The sequence below is a fragment of the Lipomyces oligophaga genome (genome assembly GCF_038497815.1).
Source record: "Lipomyces oligophaga strain CBS 7107 unplaced genomic scaffold V1516scaffold_7, whole genome shotgun sequence".
Lineage (NCBI taxonomy): Eukaryota > Fungi > Ascomycota > Lipomycetes > Lipomycetales > Lipomycetaceae > Lipomyces > [Lipomyces] oligophaga.
In genome coordinates, this window is record NW_027117791.1 from 973742 (window position 1) to 996236 (window position 22495).

The following is a 22495-nucleotide window of genomic DNA, read 5'->3' on the forward strand; positions in this document are numbered from 1 at the left end:
TGTTTGTGCTGTTTGCAGTGGTTGTTCCTCCTTCCTTTTCGCCATTCTTGACCAGTCTCGCCGTCGTCACTTCTCTTAGGGTCCATTCTGCAAGCCAATTCAACACGGTTTGTCTCTCATAAGCTCTCATCGCTGCCCGAGCACGTCTGCTCCAGGCACGCGTCTGCCCTTACACCGCTGGTCCGTTCGTATGGACCCGGACGCCACGTCTAGCAACTACGTCCAAATGACAGACGTCCAGCCCCATCACCAGGCGACGACTCCCTCTGGTGGAGCAGCTCAAGAAGATCTAGCGAAAAATGGACTGCAGAGGAGGCAATCAGTCATCGACGGCGATGTCATTGTTCCGGATTTTACTGATTTCTCGTCCTATTCCTTACCGTCGCAGCAGCTGGACCTGCAGCTCAGCAACAGAGACATCATTAATATTCATAACAATAATACTAGTTCTGTCTCACCGTCTGCCTCGCAAGCTGTAATGCCAGATCAACTTTCGTCGACTTTGCCCAATTTGATTCGACAACAGTCCATTTCGCGTTCTACTACGAATCCAGAGCTGGTACCTCATGATCTAAGTTTAGTTTCAATCTCAAGTTCAGATCCTGCCTCTAGCTTTCAGCTCACTTCGTCTGAGTGCTCTTCCACCGTCCTTAAGGTCCTTACCGGCACTCAGCCTACGCCTCCTCCTAAGCTCATTATTCCTCCTCCCCTTGTCGAACTCGAACCCCCAAATTTATCTTCTTCCACGCATGGCTCGTCGGTGTCCGTCGTTTCTTCTGTCAATTCCAACTCACCGTCTGCTCTTGCTGCCGCGAGCACATTTTCCTCTACTTCCATCACTCGGAGTACTTCTGGCTACTCAGTCAGATCAAATGCCTCGCTCCATCGAAATCACTCTCTTCCACCGAATGCTCTCCACTCCATCGCGGCTCAACCTATCACTGCAACTATACAGATGCCTCAGTACATCGAAGAGCCTGTTCCAATAGCTAACACAGTTCAATCTGCAGTTTCTAGTCGTGCCGACAATGAATCGTCTATCCCTGCTTCATCTCTACAATCCCCCATATCAGCTAGCACTCCTGTTACTACTCCTAACATACCTACTACCCCGCAGCTCCATAGTCCACCGCGATCTAACCGTCCAGATCTTAAGCGACAACAATCATTAAATAGTCATCCGCCTCTTCCACGTTCATATTCTCTCGGAGGGGCAGGTAATAGGCGCCAAGTGGCTCCAAATTTCAATGCGACGCCTGTCAGTCCAAGCAGATCAGCGCAGCAGCGTCCCACTCCATCAAATGGGTCCGAGCCGATTACTCCCGCAGAATATTCTTTGCATATAGTTTTCACTCAGGTAAGACACCTGAGCTATGCTTTCTCTTTTTTTGCTAATGCTTTGTTGATAGTTTGTCCGTCAGGCTGAGAAAAAACTAAATATTTGTGCAAATTATTCTCCCGAAGATGAGTCAAAGATACCTGTATTATTAGCAGCCGGATCTGATTCTGTTTTCGACAAAATCCTTCAATCTTTGGGCTATATCGCGAGGCAGAAACCCAGACCAGTCATCGATGCAGTCATGTTCTGGCGCAAATCAAAGTCTGAAGCGGCGCTACTCGCCGCAAAGGAGAAAGCTTCTGTGCAGTCATCGCAGCAAATCCTGAACTTGCCAGAATCTCAACAACACTCTTTTACTTCGCGGAGCCCTGTGCTTCCTGGTCAGTCGCAATTCCAGAACCTCCGCCATAAAGTTAGCAAGAGTTTTTCTGATCGCTCGCCATTATCCTACGCGAAGAGTTCAGGTCGGGCCTCCTTATCACCTTCTCAGCAACCATCTAGTAGTACTACACCTACTACTAACGCTGGATCATCCTCATTGGGATACTTTGGGTTATCTAGGCATCATACAACTTATCCTTCCGCACACAACAATCCACCACCATTGCCTAGTTTAAAACCTGATCTTGCTCAACAGGCTGATAGAAAAAGTTTAGCTTCTATATATATACTTTGCCGCGTCCTAATAGAAGTCGTCAAGCAAACATCTGCAGATGTGTTGGGGGAGGAAATGGGTGATAAGCTTGAAGAAATTCTGTTTAAGCAGATCAGAGCTAGTGATCCAAATGTTATAGCTTCAAGCCCTATTAGGCTTGCGAACTGGCGCCTTTTTGCTGAATTACTCGGTGATATGTCAAATCTGCGGTTCGCAAGTGTGAGCGACAAATTTATTGCTGAGTTAGAAAAAACGAAGGGCGAAACAAATTTGTCGAGAGAACAGGAACAGAGTGTTCAAATTGTAATTCATGGGATGGAATATCTACAGCTTAAGGTAGAGTTTTCTATTTTAGATTATAATTCATAAGTGGTATACTGACATTTTCTGTTTTTAGGTCTATCCAATGGACGCCTTTGAAGACTCGGCGGATTTTATTGCCTCATTATGCAAGTTTTTCAGTTTATCTCATGGTCAACGAGTTAAACAAGCTTATTGTGAAATCATCAATACATTGCTGCTCTCGATGGCTGGTGTGGTAACAGCTGAGGTGAATCACCCAACTTGGTCTGATGCCATTCAGTCTATATATCCTCGAGTTATAGCTATGATGCCAAAACAACGCTATTGGGCTACAGCCTTCGAATTAGCTTGTACCTTACTTTGCGTTGCTCCATCTGAAATGTTTTTTGAAAATTGGACACAACTCATAGAACCAAACTATGCCAAACTGAAAGATCCAAAACTAAGAGTTGTCGTCATTACATGTATTACACGTTTACTTTGGGTTTATCTTCGACGCTGTACAGAATCTTATAATAATGTTGAACGACGACTTGACAACATTGTGAAATCGCTTTTTACTGTTTCAATAAATAGGAAACCTTGGCTTGTTGCGGATAGGTCGGTCACAGATGCTTGTGTCCAGTTGATTCGTATTATTGCTTGGAATCGGCAAGATTATTGTATAACAAATCTGATTTTTCCTCTTCTAAACAGTGAAACTGTGGGCACTAGTGGAGATCACCTAACAGCTGACAATCTGTCCCCCGAACGAATGCTTGTGGGTATTCGCGCATTTGTCTCGGTTTTGAACGACGCCTCTAGCAATACACCCCCTTCATTCTATGCGCCTACTCCTCCCGCGCGGCAAGCAGCCCCTTCTGCAGCGTTGACAGATGATCAGAATCCGCTTGAGATTCCTGCTTCTATTCGGGATAATTATGTTCATTTTTCGGGGATCTTGGGAAAGATTATGCTTGTTTGCGATTCGAATTTTGGTGGCCAAGTCGTGCTTGACGAGAAGGTAGGACGGAGTACTCCTCGTACGCCTAGTTCAACATTCTCTTTTTCTACCAGCAATCAAAGTAATTCTGAAAGTATGCATGCAAATTACGAACTTTTGCTCACTGCATTCGAAGCCGTCCCTAAATGCGTACCACAGAACGTTAGCTTTAGCAGAATAGTCGAAATTTTATGTAAAGGAACTGCTCATCCTGACACGCGAGTGGCAATGGCTGCAATGAGTGCTTTAAAATCGCTTGCACGTAATATGTCTGTTTCTCAAGAAACTATTGTTACTGGATTCGCTCGGTTCATTTTCAATTACGAAGAGAGATATTCCCCTTTTTATGAAAATACACTTGACGCGAGTGCTAATGTCGAGTGGACTTTGAAGCTGTATATTGAGCTACTTCTCATATGGATAGAGGTTATACGGCAAAAGACTTTATTATTCCGTGCATCTGGGAATTCTACTGCTAATGGATCGTCATCCTCTAATGGGGAAGCCATTAGCAGACTTGATGGTATGGAAACTGCTTCCGCCTGGCAGGTGATTGAAGGAGTTGAAAGCAATGGCTTATTTTTTCTGTGTAGCCAAAGTAGGACTTTGAGATGTTCTGCAGTGGCAATTTTGCGACTTATCCGTGATTTCGATGACGCTTTGAACGATCAGGTGGAAGCACTGACAGGAATTCGCAAGAATCTTGACTCAAATCAGGCCACAAGAATCATTGACATTCTTGAGTCAAGAGACGCAAGCGGTATTTTCAACAATCCTATACCCATTCTTGAGCGGATGTCTACCGCTGAGCGAGTTCGTTTGACAGCGCTACTACAAGAGTCAAAGGATAAGGATCGACCTGGATTGCTAGTCCGTATTGCACAGTCTGATTCTGGAATTGATTCCGCTATCTGGCTCAGAGTGTTTCCTAAGTTATTATCAATTTGTCTCGCCAATTTTCCCATGCCTGTGGCTTTATGTCGCGATAGCGTTTGCGGGAGATTGGTACATCTTCAGAAACCTCTCACGGACACCATCGAGTCATATCATAAGAATAAAGATGGACAGCATTCGGACAGTTATAATAATGGAAAGGGACGGCATCCGGCCATTCTTATCGAACAGTGGAAGCTTTATTTGATTGTGGCTTGTTCGACTCTAACAGCGACCGATGACCAAGAGGGGAGACAACCAGCTAAGACACTCCTCAGTAAGAGGAAGGGTCCTCCACCGCTCTCCAGCCCTATAAAGCGTATTACGTCAGCGTCAGCTTTATTCCGGATGGTCATACCACTATTGCAAGCTGATTATATCCTTGTTCGTGAGGCTGTTATTTCCGGACTTGAGTGTATAAATATCAATCTCTACAAAACGTTGATTGAATCGTTACAACCTATGATTTCAGGACTAGGTGATCGTCGTAACTCTCAGAATTCGTCACATATTGGCAGCTCATCGAACTCGAGCAGCAACATTTCTAGTTCAAGTGGTAGTACTCCTGGACCTATTGTTGGTTACCCTTGGCGGCGGAATCGGAAGCATGACTGGGTACGAATGGAAATTTCTCACATTCTGCAATTAACTTCCCACTTTTTGAAAGAACCGGTTATTTACAATGATCCCTGGATTTTGCAGACTCACGTCCTATTCATAAAGGACACGAAGAATTTTTTATCACACCCTGAAGTGATTTTAGAGAGAGAATATCAAAAGCTTCGCTGTTACTTTTGCGGCTTTATGCAAGCATTGTATGAAGGTATTCTATGTACGAAAGATCCCGCAAGATGGCTTCCCTTCGAAGCTCGCGTTTCTTTATTCAAGATGATAGAGGAATGGTGTGGCCACGGACAATATGCTAGGCTAGCGGATGAACGTAATGAACGCATGCTTAGATTAGCCCTTGAGCAGTGCAAGGATTCTGTTGAGCAAGGAGCTATTCTTGCAACATTTGAAGTTGTTAAGGGTCAGTTAGAGTCTGCTGCGCTAAATGCGATGGCATCGATTCTAAATGGGCCGTTGACAGAGGCTATCGAAAGCCATGGTACCAAAACTGCTATCATGTCATTTGACATAGCTGCCATTTTTACCTGGCTGCACGATGTATTTCAGAGCGAGTCCGACAAGATGCATTATGTAGGTCGAGCTGCGTTGAAAAATATGCTCTGCACAAACAGGACGGATTCATCGATTTTGTCAAAAACGATCAGACTTTGTTATGATGATAACACTGTCTGCAAAGCTACTGAGAGCTACTTTTCCACAGTTGCAGATGTTTTGATTGAAGTGACGGATTATCCGTGTGACATTCGACAGCCAATTGCTTTGGGTCTGTTCAAGATTGGGGATGAACATTCTGTTGTCCGTGTCAAAGCTGCTGAGCTTTTAAAAATTATTGAGACTAGGGCATATGGGAAGTCCAATGTCCAAGACTACGAGATCAGTATTTCTGATCGAACAGCTGCCGTTTATAAACGAGCGCAATTCAATCTGTCGAATCAATTTGCTCTCGACTACGATGAACTCAAATATCCAATTTTTTCTGAGCTGACTATGTTTTTTAAGGTTGTAGGGCCTTCGTCTAGACGTGATATATTAGCAATCTTAATTCCTTGGCTCTCTACGATAGAGTTGCACTTGGATCCTAATGGGAAGACCCCGTCACCATCTGCTCACATGGTTATGACAAATTTGTTCGAAATCACAGTCCAATTTTCGACTCAGATTCACAATGAGATTGAAGCACTATGGGTGACTCTGGCGTCTAACCGTTTTATGGGTAATGTGAGAGCGATTCTGGACTATTTGATTAATATGGGTGTTGAGCGGCGAAATCCGGCGTTTGTTGAGTATAGTAAACAGATTGTTGTCTATTTGGCATCAACTCCTGCGGGTGCTAAGCTTGTCGAAGCCTTGATTGCATATATTCAACCGACTAGCATGTTACCGACAAGCGGTGAAGCTAGAGAATACCATGGGATTCAGGACGAGTTTCCTTATATTGCTGATTTGAATCTACTTTTGCCATTAAGTAGCAAGCAGGTATAGACTTTGAACATTGAACTCTTTGATTATTCTAATGCTAATATCTTTCCAGGTCAGCTTTTCTATTGGACAGGTTGCTATGATTCTCTTAGTAGACTTGCTTGTTAGTCCCGTTACAGCAATGGCAGAAAATCTTGCCCTGTTGCTCCAAGTTGTTTTTGTCCTACTTGATCACTATAATCAGCTAGTGCAGGAGCAAGCCAGAGAATTACTGGTCCATTTGATTCATGAACTTTCATTGACGAATGATGATCGTGTTGGAAAGAGATACAAGGATACTGCAGAATTTATCGATCTCATTCGAAAGCGCGATGCTCAAACTGTTTGGTCTTACTACGATTTGTATATGGATGAGTCTGCGATGCGCGAACCCCGGAATTTGGATGCGATGATTAAACGCGTGCTGGAAATATTCTCAATCAAGGATGTAAATCTTCAGAAAGACTGGAGTCAAATTGCTCTTAAGTGGGCTACTACTTGTCCTGTGCGTCATTTTGCATGTCGATCATTTCAAATTTTCCGAGCCTCATTTGTTTCGATTGATCAAGGAATGCTGTCTGATATGCTGGTGCGCCTGTCAAACACGATTGCTGATCCAAATCCAGATATACAGAATTTTGCAATGCAGATCTTAATGACTTTGAACCAAATTGTCGCGCATGCGGATGAGGGAGAGCTGATAAAGTATCCACAGATATTTTGGGCATCTGTTGCCAGTCTGCAGACTATCCACCAACAGGAATTTATGGAGAGCTTGATGATTATAAGCAATGTGATGGACAAGTTGTCGTTCGATAATCCTGAAATTATTAATTTGCTGATGTCTGCGTTTCCCTCGAGATGGGAAGGAGGGCAATTTACAGGACTGCAAAGAATGGTACTGACTGGCTTGCGATCAAGTATATCTTATGATTTGACGCTGAATGTTTTGAATCGCCTGAATCGACTGGTTAATAGTGCTCTTATTGGTGATGAGACTCGATTGGTATTTGCAATTTTGAGTAATTTGCCTAGTTTCTCCGCTGCGTTAGAAATCGGCGAAGTTTCAAAAGAAATGGCTGCGGATGCAGAAGTATTAGTACAAATGGCAGAGACTGATGGTAAACCAGCGCTAGCACGAATTTTCAATTCGTTTGCTAAAGGCCGGTTCAGGTTAAAGGAAGAATTTGTGAAGCAGACTGTCCATTCATTTCAGGCATCTATTTTCATCGATAACGAGGCAAACATCATGGTGTTTTTACTCAGCATTCTTTCAAACAGTATTCCGTATGTGAGGCTTGAGGTGATGGAGTTTTTGAAGTATTTATTTCCTCTTGTTGATTTGCAGCGGTCTGAGTTTGCAAGTATTGGTGCTGATTTGATTTCTCCTCTATTGCGGTTACTCCAAACTGAATATGCGGAGCAAGCGCTCCAGGTTCTTGATGAAGCTAGATATATTCCTGGAACTCAGATGGACCGGCAAGTATTACGCGCCTCTTTGGGAGGACGGTCGATGATGAGCCGTCGGGAGAATGTTGATAGCGCAGCAACAACCTTTGGGATTCCAGATGACAACGGTTGGTCAGTTCCTATGCCTAGTGTTCGAGCTTCGATTGCGCGTAGCAACGTCCATGCGGTGTTTTACTCGTGTGAATTGGCGGGAACAGAGGAATATGAGGCTGGAGCGATTGCTCCTATTGAGTTTTCAACTGAGGAGTATCAAGCTTTTGTTGGATCTGGGCGTGCTCTGGCTATTACGCCGCAGACGTCTATGCCTGACCGTCCAATTGGTCTGTCAAAAGGAGTCTTTCTACAACACACTCCGTCGCTTCGACTAGCTGCTTCAGGCATGGTTGATGGTGGGTATTTTGGTGGGGCGTTTGGTATTTCTGCAACAGGATCCGGTACGTCTAGTGCGACGCCTATGATGACATCGATGATGATGAGTAACAGTGACGCGGGAACATTTCAGAGTGATGCTGTAAACAGCAAATCTCGAGAAGATACGCTTCGAAACAGTGACTTCAGATTTGGTGACGGTAGTTCATCGCACTACAAGAACCAGATACCAACTGAATTACACCATGCCAGCACGTCGAATATTTACTATCAGCGGAATCGGGCAGCCTCTACACCATTTCGGCAACGTGCTGGTGGCCCAGTAGGGTTAACCACGACGACATCGACTTCTCCCTACTATTTTAATGGTGCAAGTAGTGTTAACGGATTGACTGATCGGTCAGACACAATGGCTTCGTTTGCTCTGGGTGATGATCCGGACGTGTCGGTGAACAACATGGTCGCCGCGTTGGATAACTTGACCTCTTTCTTTGCCGAAGAGCCTACTGCATATACAAATGTCCTGGAATGAATTATCTCATGTACTTACTTCCATGGAAGCCATATAAACCAGTCCATTCAATATTTCCACTTCTATTTCCATATCTAAAGTTAAGATATTTTTTACATTTTGCTTGATGTTATTTCATTTGCTTTATTGGCGTATGAGGAATTGCTTTAGTTCGCGATTATTTTTTGTTGAATGCTTAGTTTATATATGGAAAAGGTGTTTTGCTCTTCCTAATAGCATTATATAATGGGAATTCAATTAAATTTGTTGATTTACAAACCAAGCAGTTACATTTAGCAAGACATTTCCTAGACCAAAAGGAGGACCTTTCGTCTTCGTCTGTCTCAAAGTTGGACATCATTCTTGTTCTATCTTCCACGATTCGTCAATTAATATTCTTTAAACTAAATTATCATATATTCACATAAATATTAGAACCTTAGCAATCCAGTACCCAAGATTTAAAATCCGCCTACAATAACTCAAAATATAGAATTTAGAGTGGAAATTACATAATCAAGCAACTTCTTCGAGACTCGATCTGATTAGTAGACGACAATGATCTGCTCAAGTTTATAGGACTTAGAAAGGCCGATGGATCGTGACTGTAACTGTGAAGAGCTAGTCTGTGGAAAGATCTGAATCTGGAAAGATGAAACCTAATTGCAGCGTGATCTGAAGCATCGAACAGAAGAATGAAGGGACGATTGAGCACCTCAAGCTGCCGTGAAGTATAAGTTTGATATCTGGCATTGCCGCTGTTAGGGGTCCCCAAAGCGTTGTCGATCGTCTCTGAGGTTAGCACCGGAATTTCCGTCCAAGATTGAGACTCTTGAATATCAGATAAGTAATCGGCATCGTCCGGATGCAAATATGAATGCTTTATTGGAATTCTGTGATATTCATGTGAGACTGTTGCATTCGACTTATTGAGAGGTGAACAAGCGTGCGCAAGAAGGGGACCGAGAAAGCGCTTACGCTGATCAGATTGACCTGGGGTGATTTCAGCACCTAATATCCGACGAAGAAGTCTTCCATTAGAGGCATTGGGACCATCTGGCAATGCAGGATCAACAGTATGATTCTGATCCGATCCCTCTCGAAGATGATTCAAATAAGCCGTACGGTTTCCAGGGACCACAAGTGGGCAATGAACATCGTCCAAATATTCATCAAAGCCAAAAAAGTTGTCGTAAAAGCAGTATTTGACAAATTCAAGTTCCACTTTCTGAGCTGATTCGTAGTCGGGTATCAGGTTCCCACTAGAATTAGGCGAGGCAACAGAAGCCGGAAAGTAGCTCGGTCGTCGCTGGCTTGGATCTAGAAAACATGTTTGCATGTCCATAATTGGCTGGTGATTATACTTTGTACGGAGAAATATCAACCCAAGGGATACCTTCCGTGGAGGAACTCGTTCGGCGTCGACCTCACTGCTCGGTGTCATATACGGGATTTCTGTTGATAATGGTGGAACGGAATAATTGGGCGACTCAGATATGGTACTCGAAGAAGTAACTGGGGAATCGAATTCATTCATTGGAAGTACCGATACAGACTCTAGATCGTTATTGACTTCCATTGAATTATCAAATCCAGGCTCGTTCAGAATCCATACTTGTTCAGTATTTCGACGTAGCACATGAATCAACGACATACATGTAACGTCATGACAGTCATATACAGACAAACGAAGAATGATTTCAGGGAAAAAGTCTTTCATTTGCCCAGGATTAGTCTCCGCAAAAGAGCGAATTACGCGTGCACTGCGCTCCCTAGTATACGTGCAAATGCGATAGATTCCATCATCTGAAATCAAAGTTCCGTCGATCTCAAGATTCCTTAGCTGTGGACACCCCTTTACAAAGTCAACGAGAGCATTATTGGAGAAATTGGTGATTTCGGAAAGCTGAGCATGTCGAATTTTACTACATGAAGTGCTCAACAAATCCAAAAAATCGTCTTGCAGAGCTGTGATTCTGTCGCAGTCAATAAACTCAAGTAGAGGCACCGTAGGCAGAAACGTGCGAAATGAGCTAGTAGATAATCTTGTACAATTAGCTAATCGCAGCTCACGTAGCTGTGGCACAATTCCAGCAAAAGATGTAAAAGTAATCAATGAAAATGATCCAGAGAGATCAATCGACTGAAGATCAAACTCACTAGTTTCGGACTGAGCATTAACCATTTTTGAAAGGAAGGAATCAGTGACGTATAGAGGAATGTAAGAAAGATGTAGCGAAAGAAGAGAAGGTTTAAAAAAGGAATATGAAAAAGGTGTCATTTCCATCGAAACAGTCCTTCCGGACTTGACATAGGCACCTTCTAACGCAAGAGATTGGAGCTTTGTAAACTTCGAGATTGCATGGAATAGACCCGGCCGAAAAGTCATGTCCAGACTATCCGACATAAATGATAAATGCAGAGAAATTAAGTTTGGGCATCTTTTATGAAGTTCAATAATGGACACGTCATTAGTGGCGCAACCAAATATTGAAAGATGCCGTAGGTTTATCATATTGTTTGGAAGATAATACGTCGTAGAAGACCGCTGACTCGAAGGCGAAAAGCCATTGCAATTGTCGATCCGCAAGGAAACTAAATTTGACGCTATGGAATTCACTACAGTGCCAAAACGATCAACATTCGCACGAAGCAATGTCAAATTTCGGATATGAAATCGGATTGTTTGAATCCAAGCACCAAATCTAGCTTGGGCCTTGTTAAAATCGTCCTCTGAGAAATTATCATCCCCGATGACAAAGTCGTTCTCATCTAAATTTTTCCAAAGTTGAGCATCCAGGCAAATTGACTTCCAAGCCTTAGAAACCAAGATCGAACGATACAGATCATTTTGGGAGAGCTTCGTCAGAATATCGATTAGGACCTCACTGGGAAGGAGTGTGACAGGATCACGCCTGCTTTGAGCAACCGCCGTCATCTTCAGTGAACTTAGCTAGCCCTATGCAAAGATTTCGTTCGATGAATGCAATAATAATCTATATACAAGCACTATCTGTTCAGAACTTTGAAGCCCAATTGAATCAAAGCTCACGAATGATAGCGAAAAGAAGCAAATCTACGATTTAGTCCAAGGTTACTCATGCTGGGATCTCAGTTGGGAGATCCCAGTCACACCTTATCTCATCGCTGGGAGTTTGTCACGTGAAATCTATCTGGATTGGGTAAATTGGAATTTCACGCCCCAGCTTGCTTTGAAACGAAATTGAGCTGGAGATACAATGTGATTTTTCTTTGAAATTCGATTTAAGTAGAAATTTATAAGGAGGAGAATGTAGTAATGGCACTGACAAAAAACGATTTCATATATTTATCAACATTCTGATCTGAGTCCTAATTTTCTGGAGATTGATTAACAGTAGATCACTCATACATTAAGTACTCAAACCAAAATCTCTTCAGACGGCCCTAAAAACAAAAATAGCCATAATGGTAACAACGCTCTGTAAAAAACTGTGCTCATAAAATTTGTCAAAAAAACCATTTTGGACTTCTTGACCAAATTGGATGTTCCATAAAGGTAGAATAGGCACACATCTCTATTCCATATGCTCTATCCCTCAATGCCTTCTTTGCTTTGTTACATCATCATAAACAGACTGATCTACTGAAATTAGAACGCCTGTACAAAGAGAACATACGCACGGGTATAAGTTTACGGACTGTTTGATTTGCATTCGCTGAGGTGGACGTTTGCTGTAGTGTATTAAAACAATCAAATAACGTACAGTTTAATTTAAATCATAGAAGCGGTCATCTTGCATACGCTCGAAGGTTTTACAGTCGATTTGCTGCGACTTGTGTATCACGTGATATATATTCTAACACATATAGTAGTTTGGTTGTGCTCCAGAGCGTGTACGATATAATTGAAGCTATACTGGCAGTAATTATTGATGCATCGTTCTGAACCATATAGATCATTAAAATTCAGGAGAAGTCTACAGTTGAAGCGCAATCAAAAACTTTGCAGGTTAATTTTTGCTGACTTATAAACTAGAGAATCGTAACTACGGTATACATTGAGTGCAGCAAGTTTATCAACAGCACTTTTTATTGTTTGTGCGCATCTCAGTCAAATCGGAAGATTAGATTCCAATAGAGTCTGTCCCTCTATTTATCCCGAACTTGTGTCTAATTGTCGAATCAAGGCGACGTGCTGCTTCTATAACAAACTAATTCTATGCGAGAGGAATCTTCTGCGAGCCACCATGTGAACGAATATAGAAAGATTACATGGACAATTAAATTGCAATGAAAAAAAGTCTGAGTCCAACATATTTATTGTACGGATGGGCAAGAAGGATAAGACGTATGCTTGCGTCGCCGCGCTAACTTTGATCGATTACCTGAGTCTAGTCTTCAGCGCTTAGAACGATTTCTTGAACCTCCACGATATCTAACTGTCAAGAACTACACTACATCTACTGCACACTCATTCTTCGATCGTTGCCAAAGCTCATTCAATTGTTGTAAATAAGTAGAATAGTTTCCAGGCACTACGGACATTGGTTTGATGTCCTTGATATATCGACCATATGCAAAAAATTAGTTGCCAAACGAGCACCTGGCAAACCCTAATTCCAATCTAAGAGCCGCTTCGTAGCTCTGACCCCGATTTGGTGCATAAAATTGATGCTTCCTTGAAGGTTGTGAGTAATAAGTCCCAGTTGCACTCAAATCAAGAAAGCGCGATTGCATGTCGATAAGCACTTCTTTATCATGAGATTGACGAAGCCATATAAATACCAAGGGAGCGAACTTTTGTTTGACTTTTTTTTTGCTCATATTCATCATTTAGCTCTATCGTTGACATGCCTGTTAAAGATTTTGAAACTTTCAAATTTACCTGCATTTTCATCACGACTCAGATCGTCCAAAACTAGTCTAATATGATTCATACGGCTTTTAGAAGAAGCACATTCAATACCATGATGAAAGGACAGTCTTTCCGTGTTACGACACAGTACACACATGAATGGCAGAGACGTAATTTTAGGATAATAGGCCACAGACAATCGCAAACATTTAGGTGGAGTAATTTTAATGCCGGGCTTCGAATCTGCCATGTAAGCATCTGAGATTGATTGTACATTTTGCTCGCAGGTAACCTTGCAAATTTGATAAACTCTTCGTCTGATATCCGGGTAAAGTCGATCTGGAGTTCTTCCAGTAGTAGAGATGAACGTACGAACTCGATCATACCCTGGTTCGAAAGCCCATAACAGAACAAATTTTGCTTTTCGAATCTGACGGCAACTAGAACTTAATAGTTACAAAAAGTCATCTTGTAGATTTTGATTTTGCTGCTGCAATCGATACATTTAAGAAGGCGAACCAAGAATAGAAACTCGTGAAAAGAACTAACTGATAGTCTGGTACAATTTTCCGGTTGTAGATCACGTATCTGGGACAAAATTCTTGCCAAGGATGAAGGTGTAATCAGGCATGCCGATCGTGAAAAATTAAAAGTTGTTAAATTGATTAATTGAGATCCTGATCTGCCGCTCAACCGCTTGCCATATTCGCCATGACAAAGTCAGAAACATGTTCAGGCATATTTAGGAGTTCGAGCGACTCAGAGACTCATTAAAAAATTTATAGTCAAAATCAATCCATTTTTGTGTCACTATTATCTCACAGGATAGATGCCGGTTTTATAGAAAGGTGTTGCAAACTGAACATCTTAGATGCCGCCTGAGATAGACTTATGAAGGCGGTCAAGTAAGATTCGCTAGACGGAATAACAAGTCATAAAACATTCAGGTTTGGACATCGTTTATCCAGTTCAGAGAAAGACTCATAGCTTAGTGAGAAAGAATCTATCGATAATTTCCGTAGATTTGTCATACCTATTGGCAAGTCTAAGAACGAATGAAGCGCCGGTTCAATATGATAAGACAATGACAATGAAATCAGATCAGATGCCAATGATCGGAAAGTAGTATTAATTTCTCTGTAATCCGATATTCCATCTGCAAATATCGGACATGAGGGCATTTAGTCTGCAGAAAAGACAAGAATCGAGCATTTGTTGTCGCGCTAGAGTTATCTGTCAAGCTCGACAGCGACAATTCACTGACTGACCGTCACAGACCTCCATCTGCACAAACAAGTCTCAAGCTTTCGAGACAGTGCTCAAACGCAACAGTTCAGATTTTGGTAAACAATTGAATATATTGAGTACAATCTCCCTTGTAAGCTAGGTTACTGGATCTCGATAACTCAAAGCGGCTGTCGACATGAAGCTAAACTTCTCTCACGGCAATATAAATAAGCTTTTGTCTTGATAATGATCAAGATTTGAATATAAAATCGCCGAAAATATATAAGTGTTCGAATTTGGCTCGGAAAATACAAAAGGACGGATCATCACGTAACATCGTGCATCTTCTGTGCTGTGATCACACGCACAAGCAGAGCTGAAAATAGTCACGTGGATCACCATTCCGTGGTCAGCTGCCAATTTCTGCAGGGCAGTGATAGGTGCTAAATTTCCATTTAGATTTGTCTGATTTCTGGGGTGATGCAGTGTAAGATTTCATTTCTGTTGTGTCTTCATTGACTATTCTTCAATTGAGCTCTGATGACTAGGAATTTTCGCTACCTAGACAACCTATCACGTGATAGCGTACATTTTCAGGGGCTCCCAGACTCCAGCCGCGCACGTTTACACTTAGAGAATGATTCTTCCAAAAGAATCATTATATTTCTGAATACATACGCAATGATTTCACTATTTGAAACAAAAAAGGGAATGGAAATATTTAAACGAACATGAATTCACACCTGCGATCCGATAGCTAGATTCTGGGGCTGACCCCGCTAGCTATTCTGTTTAGATAGCTGTCAAGCCGTGAACTCACGACTGTTTGTGCTGAAAAGCAAACAAAAGTGATATATGTGCTGTAAATTTGTAGTTTTGTAGTTCTCGCGACTCTCGAGAGCTAGGAGGGAGGCGTATTCATTATTTCATAATGAATGTTTTTGATGTAGGTTGGCTGTTCAGGTTCTGCGTTGGGATTATTATTTTATAGGAATTACAAGTTATTAACCGTCTTTGCAGTATATCTGAGACGCTTGTATTCTCCGCAATCTCAATATTAAATTATTCTGCTTTTGCATCATTGCGTCATGATTCTATAGCAAGAACCTTGTTAATATTATATATTCCTATTCTACGGCGAGCTCAACCAAAGCGGAATAGTGTATAACTCCCAGCTACCGCTAGAGTCATAATTCTCTCTTGATCTTAGTATTTCCCTCTGAAAGCACTTCATACAAGTTGTGCAATCTGACTATCATAGAGCAGGTAATATTTTCAAGTCATGCTTCCTCGTTCGTTTGCTGCATCGCTAATCGCCCTTCTGACCGGAGTACCCGTCGCACTTGCATTCTTCAACTCGACCTTGATATCGACTGGGCGTGGAAATGAGGATCTTGATATATCTACACTCCAAGGTCAACGAGTAGTAAAACTGGTTCAGCATACTCCTCCATCAATTACAACTACTTGGTTGTTCTTTAACCTGTTCAGTCCGCTTGAAATGACAGAAGATTTTCCTGAAGACTCAGAAGACTGTATCGGTCACGAAGGTAAGTTCCACTTATTTTGTTGGAAAGCTTCTTTTAGTGTTAATATTAACGATATTTGTAGCATGCATAGTTAGAACACTCATACTTCGTGGTTCTAAACCGGTAACGATGCACGTTATTCCATTTAATGGTTCTCATTTTATCTCGCCAGACTTTGATATCGGCTTGGAGAATTATTATTGGGCGCATAGTCAAAATCTTCTACATATTGACTTCGTCTGTAACAACAGTGTGATTAATTCTATGAAATCAGGAATATTTCCCCTAGAATCTTACGCACCCAGATATTATCCACAATCTGATGTGGCGACTCCTAAATCGAGTACTTTTTCGAACTTCTTCGGTATACGACGATTTAAATCATTTGGTGATCACGTATCGCTTACACTAGAGACCAACATTACATGTGCAAAAAAGAAATTTGATTATGAAGGATACGAACCTCCATCGTTGGCCGGGTATCTTATTAAACTTATTTTGATTTCCGTTTTGACTGCACTTGTATCGTTTTTCGCAGGAGCAGCCTATGGAAAGCGGCGAAGAAGTGCAAATAATCTGAATCCTCTTCCCTTGATGCAAACTATTGTTGAATTTCATCATTCAGCTGGAAGTCTTTCTCGTAAGTTAACTAGAAGATGGAGAAATATAGACGCCACTTAATTAGGTGCATATCTACAACATTTAATTTACAGTATTCTATCTTAGAATATGGCTGCATATGGAATATAGGCTTTCTTAGATATAGAATTTGCATATCCAGTATTGCTTCGAAAACGAAACCGTAGCCTTCATACTCAGTTGATCAGATTCCTATGGGACTCGAGATTCAATTATGAGAAGCGTGACATTCAGACGGCAGTTAAAGTAGGGGAGCATAAGAACTCCTTTATTTTGCTTCGTTGATCCATGTGCGCATATGGGATAAATTTGAAATTATCGGTTTTCTTGCTTTTTGAGAGATTATTATAATAAACAGAAAATATAGCGTCGTGCATGAACATAAGCGTTAAATAATTGCTATGTTATTATAACTTAGTGGTAAGGATCTTGTTCCCGTAACTATTTGCAACAAGTAGAATAGCGTACGTACGTTCAGCTCCCATTTCCTGGTGGAATCATATTTCCATGCATTTGAGCATTTACAATCACTGGGATTGATGACAAGCGTATTTAAAATTTCACGCAGAAGATATTACAGACGAAGCATGCAGACTGGCTAGCAGGGAGCAAATCATCTGTTTAAGCCATGCATCTTCGTTCGCTTGCTCTGTCGCTTGCAGCGCTTCTAGCCGGAGTACCCGTCGCACTTGCATTCTTTAACTCGACATTGGTAACAACCGAATATAGGAATGAAACTAACTTTTTCGATATATCTACACTGCAGGGACAACGAGTAGTAAAGCTTGTTCAATATACTTCTCCGTCAATTACAACTACTTGGGCGTTCTTTAACTTGTTCAGTCCGCTTGAAATGACTGAGGATTTTCCTGAGGACTCAGAAGACTGTATTGGTCATGAAGGTAAGTCAGCAGCATTAGTCTTACCAGACGAAGTTCAAACCAAATCGAAATATTAACGATGTCTTTTAGGATGCATAGTTAGAACACTCTCCCTTCGTGGTTCCAAACCGATTACAATACATGCTGTTCCAATCGATCATTCTTTTTCACGCTTTTCAATAAACTTTGCTATTAATTTAGACAATACTCACTGGGCGTATCGACACAATCATTTGAAGATTAATTTTTTCTGCAATGACAGTGTGACTAACTCCATGAAGTCCGATATCTCTCCGATTGAGTCCTACCAACCTAGAGATTTTTCAAAATCTGATAAGGAAATTTTTGGAGCAAATACTAGTTCGAACTTCTTGGGTGTAAGACGATTCAGATCTTTCGGCAGCCGTGTTATTCTTGATCTAGATAGCAATATTACATGTAATGAAACAGATATTGACTTTTTCAGTGGCAAATCTTCTTCTGATCAGCGGAGTCTTGCCAGATTTTTCTTGACTATACTATTCTTCATACTGGTAGCTTATTTAGCAGGATCATGTTGTGGAAGGCGGCGAAGACGCAAACGTGATAATGACCTTCTTGATTCCGTGGAAACAGTTACTGGTATTTCTCATGCTAACTATGCTAGTAATATATCTAGAAGAATAAGAAATACCGGAGCTGCTTAATTTGGTGTACATCAGATCAAATAGCTACGTGCGGTGAAGATTGATTTATGTTTGAAGTTGATTTTAGGTTTCTACCTAGTGTTGAATTTGCAATCTACTAACATTAAAACAGGTAGCTCGTCTTTTTCTAGTTCAAGAAACTCGTAATCGTATAATGTTGAGACCATTTTAAAGCGAGACCTGCTTAAGAACTACTTAAATAATTGCTTTGTAAACTTCCCACGTGAATCTACCTTATGGAAGCTAGATTATTACTATTTGATTGCATTCTCAATTTTCGTTCGAAAAACCAGTGTCGTCGACTAATATGAAGTATAAAATAAATTGCTATTCTATCATAATTGAGTGACGAGGATCTTGTTCTAGTAGCTCATGCTCTTCGCAACAGGTTTGCAACAGGTGGTTGCTCAATCTAGAATAGCGTACGTCCAGCTCCCATTTCCTGGTGGAATCATATTTCCTTGCACATGAGCATTTACAATCACTGGGATTGATGGCAAGCGTATTTAAAATTTTACGCAGAGAATATTACAGACGAAGCATGCAGACTGGCTAGCAGGGAGCAAATTATCGTTAATCAATCATGCTTCTTCATTCAATTGTTGCGTCGCTTCTAGCGCTTCTAGCCGGAGTACCCGTGGCACTTGCATTCTTCGACTCAACCTTGATACAAACTCAGCGTGGCAAAGAGGATCTTGATATATCTACGCTGCAGGGACAACGAGTAGTAAAGCTTGTTCAATATACTTCTCCGTCAATTACAACTACTTGGGCGTTCTTTAACTTGTTCAGTCCGCTTGAAATGACTGAGGATTTTCCTGAGGACTCAGAAGACTGTATTGGTCATGAAGGTAAGTCAGCAGCATTAGTCTTACCAGACGAAATTCAAACCAAATCGAAATATTAACGATATTTTAGGATGCATAGTTAGAACACTTACACTTCATGATTCCAAACCGATGACGATACACGTTATCCCACTCGATTCTGAAGAGCCACATTGGAAGACCCGCTTTAGCATCAATTTAAAGAATAGTTTCTGGCTGGATCGAGGAAATTATTTTCATATCCAATTTGTCTGCGATAGCAGTATGATCGAATCCATGAAGCCTGATATTTCTCCAATAGAGCCCTATTGGATAAATGACATTGACGAATCTGATACAAATGTTCTCATTGCAAATATTAGTTCAAACTTCTTGGGTGTCAGACGTGTCGGAACTCTCGGCACTGCCGTGCTTCTTGATTTCGTTAGCAATATCACATGTAATGTGGACGAAGATGAATTTTTTGGCAACAAAATTTATTCTTTAAAATGGTTCTTAATTGTTGTGATTGGTATACTTCTCCTGATTTTCCTTATGTTTTCAGTCTTAATATTTTGCGCGGGGTCGATCTATGGAAAGCGTCGAAAGCGCAGAAGTGATATTCATATTGTTGACTCTGTGGAAAGAATTACCGGTTTTTCTCATGCTAACAATGAGTCTGCAAGTAATATCTCTAGAAGAGCTGTAAATACCGGACCTGCTTAATTCTTTTCATAAAAGCTCCAATATTTAGTCATGACTTTCCTATTTTCGAATATTTCTAAATCTGGCGAACATTTCAGCAGATACGGTACGATACTGATATTATAATTATGTTCCAATATTGAAATCGCGAGCGAACAGTACTCATAATTGAACACACACCGGCTAAACATCATTTTGTGCTATGGTTTAGAGTTATACGGAAGACATCACGAGACCTATAGTCATATCATCGCTTCGATTTTGAGTGCTATTATAAGCAATATTTAATTTATTCATATCAATGATTCTGTCATTTTGTAAAGCTCGAATCAGATATGCTTCTTCATAGTAACTGCGCAATGACAAAGGTATCACGATGTTCGAAACTTGTTCAAAAAGTATGATCACGTGTATTTATACCCTTTTGGTCGGATAACTGGGAATTCGATAGATTGGGAATTGCAGGTGCCCGTATTAGCGAGTATGTCGCTTGACCTGGAATTTAAATGATTCAACAGAATATTCTGAACCTGAATAAACCAGGCAAATGAAATATTTATTGTCTGTTTTTCTCTTTGGTGCAGTAATCTGTTCCAAGTTCTAGGTTTCTAGTTCTGCCTCTCTGCAGTCTTAGGAAATTACATAATGCTCTGGTGTAATCTCCTCAAGGCTAAATTCAAGGTAGAATTTGAAATAGTCTATCTGCGGGCAGATCCGGGATGAGCATTCTATACGACATTACTGTAACATGGAGACTCGTATGTTGATCAAGAGTAAATTTAATCTTAGTTGGCCTCAAGAGTAGATGTCAGTTTACCTGCAGAGCAGCAGTTAGTACAGATTTTTAGCAAGCTACTGCAAACAGGCGAAGAGGGGTTTAATGAAGTGCTTCAGAAGAAGTCGATAAGTGGGATTTGGATTAGAGGAAACACACGTGCATATATTTTGACGGAAAGAAATGTGATTAATTCAAAGGTCTAAATTATATGTAAGTTACGAAAAATCTACGGCAGTGAAAGTGAAAATTGCTAAATCATGTAAATTAGTGATTCCATTTTTCAACGGGAATATCCTACGAATGAGCACAAATACTACAAATTAATCCAATGAAAATATTATATTAAATCAAAAATCATGAACGCCTGAATGAATTCTCAAAAAACGGGGGAAGAAATGTAGGATAGATTAGAATCGCTGGTGAGGGAGGACAGGATTCTCGACAGGAGTATAAACAACCTTTTCTGAAACTGACGAACGAGTCGAGCCAACGCAGATGGAGAAGAGCCAGAAAACAGAAGACAAAAGCGCAGCAGCAGCGGCTCCCCAGCCCAGACCGATGGAGATTTTGCCAAGCTCGGCCGTGGTATTTAGGGTGTCGTTGGTGAAAGCCTTGGACTCAGCAAGGAACAGCGCAGTGGCAATAGCAATGGCAGCAAGGGCACAAACAAAGTTGATGATGGAGAAAATCATGGCGCAGCAAGAACCACCGCGAGAGTGGAAAGAAAAGAGGCCGGCACCGAACTGGAAGACTGCAAAGATGGCACTGAGACAGAAGAGAATAGCCATGGCGTAGGAAAGGATTTTAACACTCTTGAGCGCGGTGTCGATGCTGGAAGGATAATCCTCAATAGAGCCCATGCCGATAGCATCTTCGAGAACAGTAAGAGGGTTGAAGTAGAAAAGACCATGGGACTTTGAGCAGTTGGTAAGGGTGTAGGAGTAAGTACTATCGGTCTCGCTAGCGCTTCCCAAATCTTCTCTGGTGCCCTGGCAGTAAGTCCATAGACCGACCTGATAGTAATCTGGGAGGGTGGAAATATCACTCTTGTTGACAGTTGTACCATCGATTGTGACGGAAAGATCAGATATGTCTAGCTTGAGAAGGTAGAGCTTTCCAGCGATTGAGTCCTTGAATGTAGAAGAGATAAGGACGAAGACGGAAAGCACGAAGATTGAGACGGTGAAGAGGAAGGGGAAGGTGATGATGAAGCAATTGCGTCCAGCGGCCATTGTATTAGTGTAGGTGGTAGTAGTAGTAGTAGTAGTAGTAGCGGCGGCTGTAATAAAAGTTGTAGTAGTGATACTAGCTGTAGACTAGAACAATGAAATACGAGATGAGGTAGAAAGATTATTGATTGCAATCGATTAATTCTAAGAACTGAACAATTGAAGAAGAACCTGCAAATAACCCGAGAATAGATGATCTGATGAAACGGAACGACTGATAAACAAAGCGATCTCGAGCCTATATATATTAGAGGAAGCAGCTGAGACGCGTCGGTCGTTATCCTACCAGACATGTTTTACGCTGTGCTGCCAGCGAGTGAGCCCAGCCGCTTAGCCAGAAATAGATTGCCCAGCACCGCCTGCACCGCCTGCCGCGTCTGCCGCGCCTGCACCGCCCTCAGTCCGCAGGTTGCCCCGCCAGGACTGCTACTGCGCCCGCTGCGCGGACGGTGGTTCAGCTACTGAGCAGCCACAGCACCAGCCCGGCGTGCTGGAGAGTACGCAAGTGAAAGGGGTCCAGCTTGGATT

The 22495-nt window shown here is 41.6% G+C and overlaps 6 protein-coding genes across 6 annotated transcripts; 4 read left to right on the forward strand and 2 right to left on the reverse strand.

The window, feature by feature from the left end:
* The first annotated feature begins 58 nt into the window (after positions 1-58).
* On the forward strand, positions 59-9123 carry V1516DRAFT_680471 (cell morphogenesis N-terminal-domain-containing protein). Its single transcript, XM_066923092.1, has 4 exons — positions 59-1357; positions 1410-2330; positions 2392-6318; positions 6374-9123. The coding sequence occupies exons 1-4, from the start codon at positions 191-193 to the stop codon at positions 8669-8671; spliced, it is 8313 nt and encodes a 2770-aa protein (XP_066775887.1). The 5' UTR covers positions 59-190; the 3' UTR covers positions 8672-9123.
* Positions 9026-11731, reverse strand: V1516DRAFT_680472 (uncharacterized protein). Its single transcript, XM_066923093.1, has one exon. It carries the CDS (start codon positions 11586-11588, stop codon positions 9159-9161), a length of 2430 nt encoding a protein of 809 aa, XP_066775888.1. The 5' UTR covers positions 11589-11731; the 3' UTR covers positions 9026-9158.
* A 4029-nt stretch (positions 11732-15760) lies between these two features.
* On the forward strand, positions 15761-17328 carry V1516DRAFT_541181 (uncharacterized protein). The gene is made up of 2 exons (XM_066919178.1): positions 15761-16264; positions 16326-17328. Exons 1-2 carry the CDS (start codon positions 15997-15999, stop codon positions 16922-16924), a joined length of 867 nt encoding a protein of 288 aa, XP_066775889.1. The 5' UTR covers positions 15761-15996; the 3' UTR covers positions 16925-17328.
* A 182-nt stretch (positions 17329-17510) lies between these two features.
* V1516DRAFT_666193 (uncharacterized protein) lies at positions 17511-18449 on the forward strand (the record flags this gene model as incomplete). Its single annotated transcript, XM_066920728.1, has 2 exons — positions 17511-17784; positions 17854-18449. The coding sequence occupies 2 exons, from the start codon at positions 17511-17513 to the stop codon at positions 18447-18449; spliced, it is 870 nt and encodes a 289-aa protein (XP_066775890.1).
* A 583-nt stretch (positions 18450-19032) lies between these two features.
* On the forward strand, positions 19033-19981 carry V1516DRAFT_666194 (uncharacterized protein; the record flags this gene model as incomplete). The annotated part of the gene is made up of 2 exons (XM_066920729.1): positions 19033-19300; positions 19368-19981. 2 exons carry the CDS (start codon positions 19033-19035, stop codon positions 19979-19981), a joined length of 882 nt encoding a protein of 293 aa, XP_066775891.1.
* Positions 19982-20997: 1016 nt separating this feature from the next.
* On the reverse strand, positions 20998-22343 carry V1516DRAFT_680479 (actin cortical patch SUR7/pH-response regulator pali). The gene has a single exon (XM_066923094.1). The coding sequence runs from the start codon at positions 21968-21970 to the stop codon at positions 21146-21148; it is 825 nt and encodes a 274-aa protein (XP_066775892.1). The 5' UTR covers positions 21971-22343; the 3' UTR covers positions 20998-21145.
* Between the last annotated feature and the right edge of the window lie 152 nt (positions 22344-22495).

Excerpts from the sequence above, each read along its gene's own strand:
- V1516DRAFT_680471 (XM_066923092.1), top strand. The coding sequence starts at position 191 with ATGGACCCGGACGCCACGTCTAGCAACTACGTCCAAATGACAGACGTC. Across the intron at positions 1,358-1,409 it reads TGCATATAGTTTTCACTCAG|TTTGTCCGTCAGGCTGAGAA; the intron begins GTAAGACACCTG and ends CTTTGTTGATAG. Across the intron at positions 2,331-2,391 it reads TGGAATATCTACAGCTTAAG|GTCTATCCAATGGACGCCTT; the intron begins GTAGAGTTTTCT and ends TTCTGTTTTTAG.
- V1516DRAFT_680472 (XM_066923093.1), bottom strand. The coding sequence starts at position 11,588 with ATGACGGCGGTTGCTCAAAGCAGGCGTGATCCTGTCACACTCCTTCCC.
- V1516DRAFT_541181 (XM_066919178.1), top strand. The coding sequence starts at position 15,997 with ATGCTTCCTCGTTCGTTTGCTGCATCGCTAATCGCCCTTCTGACCGGA. Across the intron at positions 16,265-16,325 it reads AGACTGTATCGGTCACGAAG|CATGCATAGTTAGAACACTC; the intron begins GTAAGTTCCACT and ends CGATATTTGTAG.
- V1516DRAFT_680479 (XM_066923094.1), bottom strand. The coding sequence starts at position 21,970 with ATGGCCGCTGGACGCAATTGCTTCATCATCACCTTCCCCTTCCTCTTC.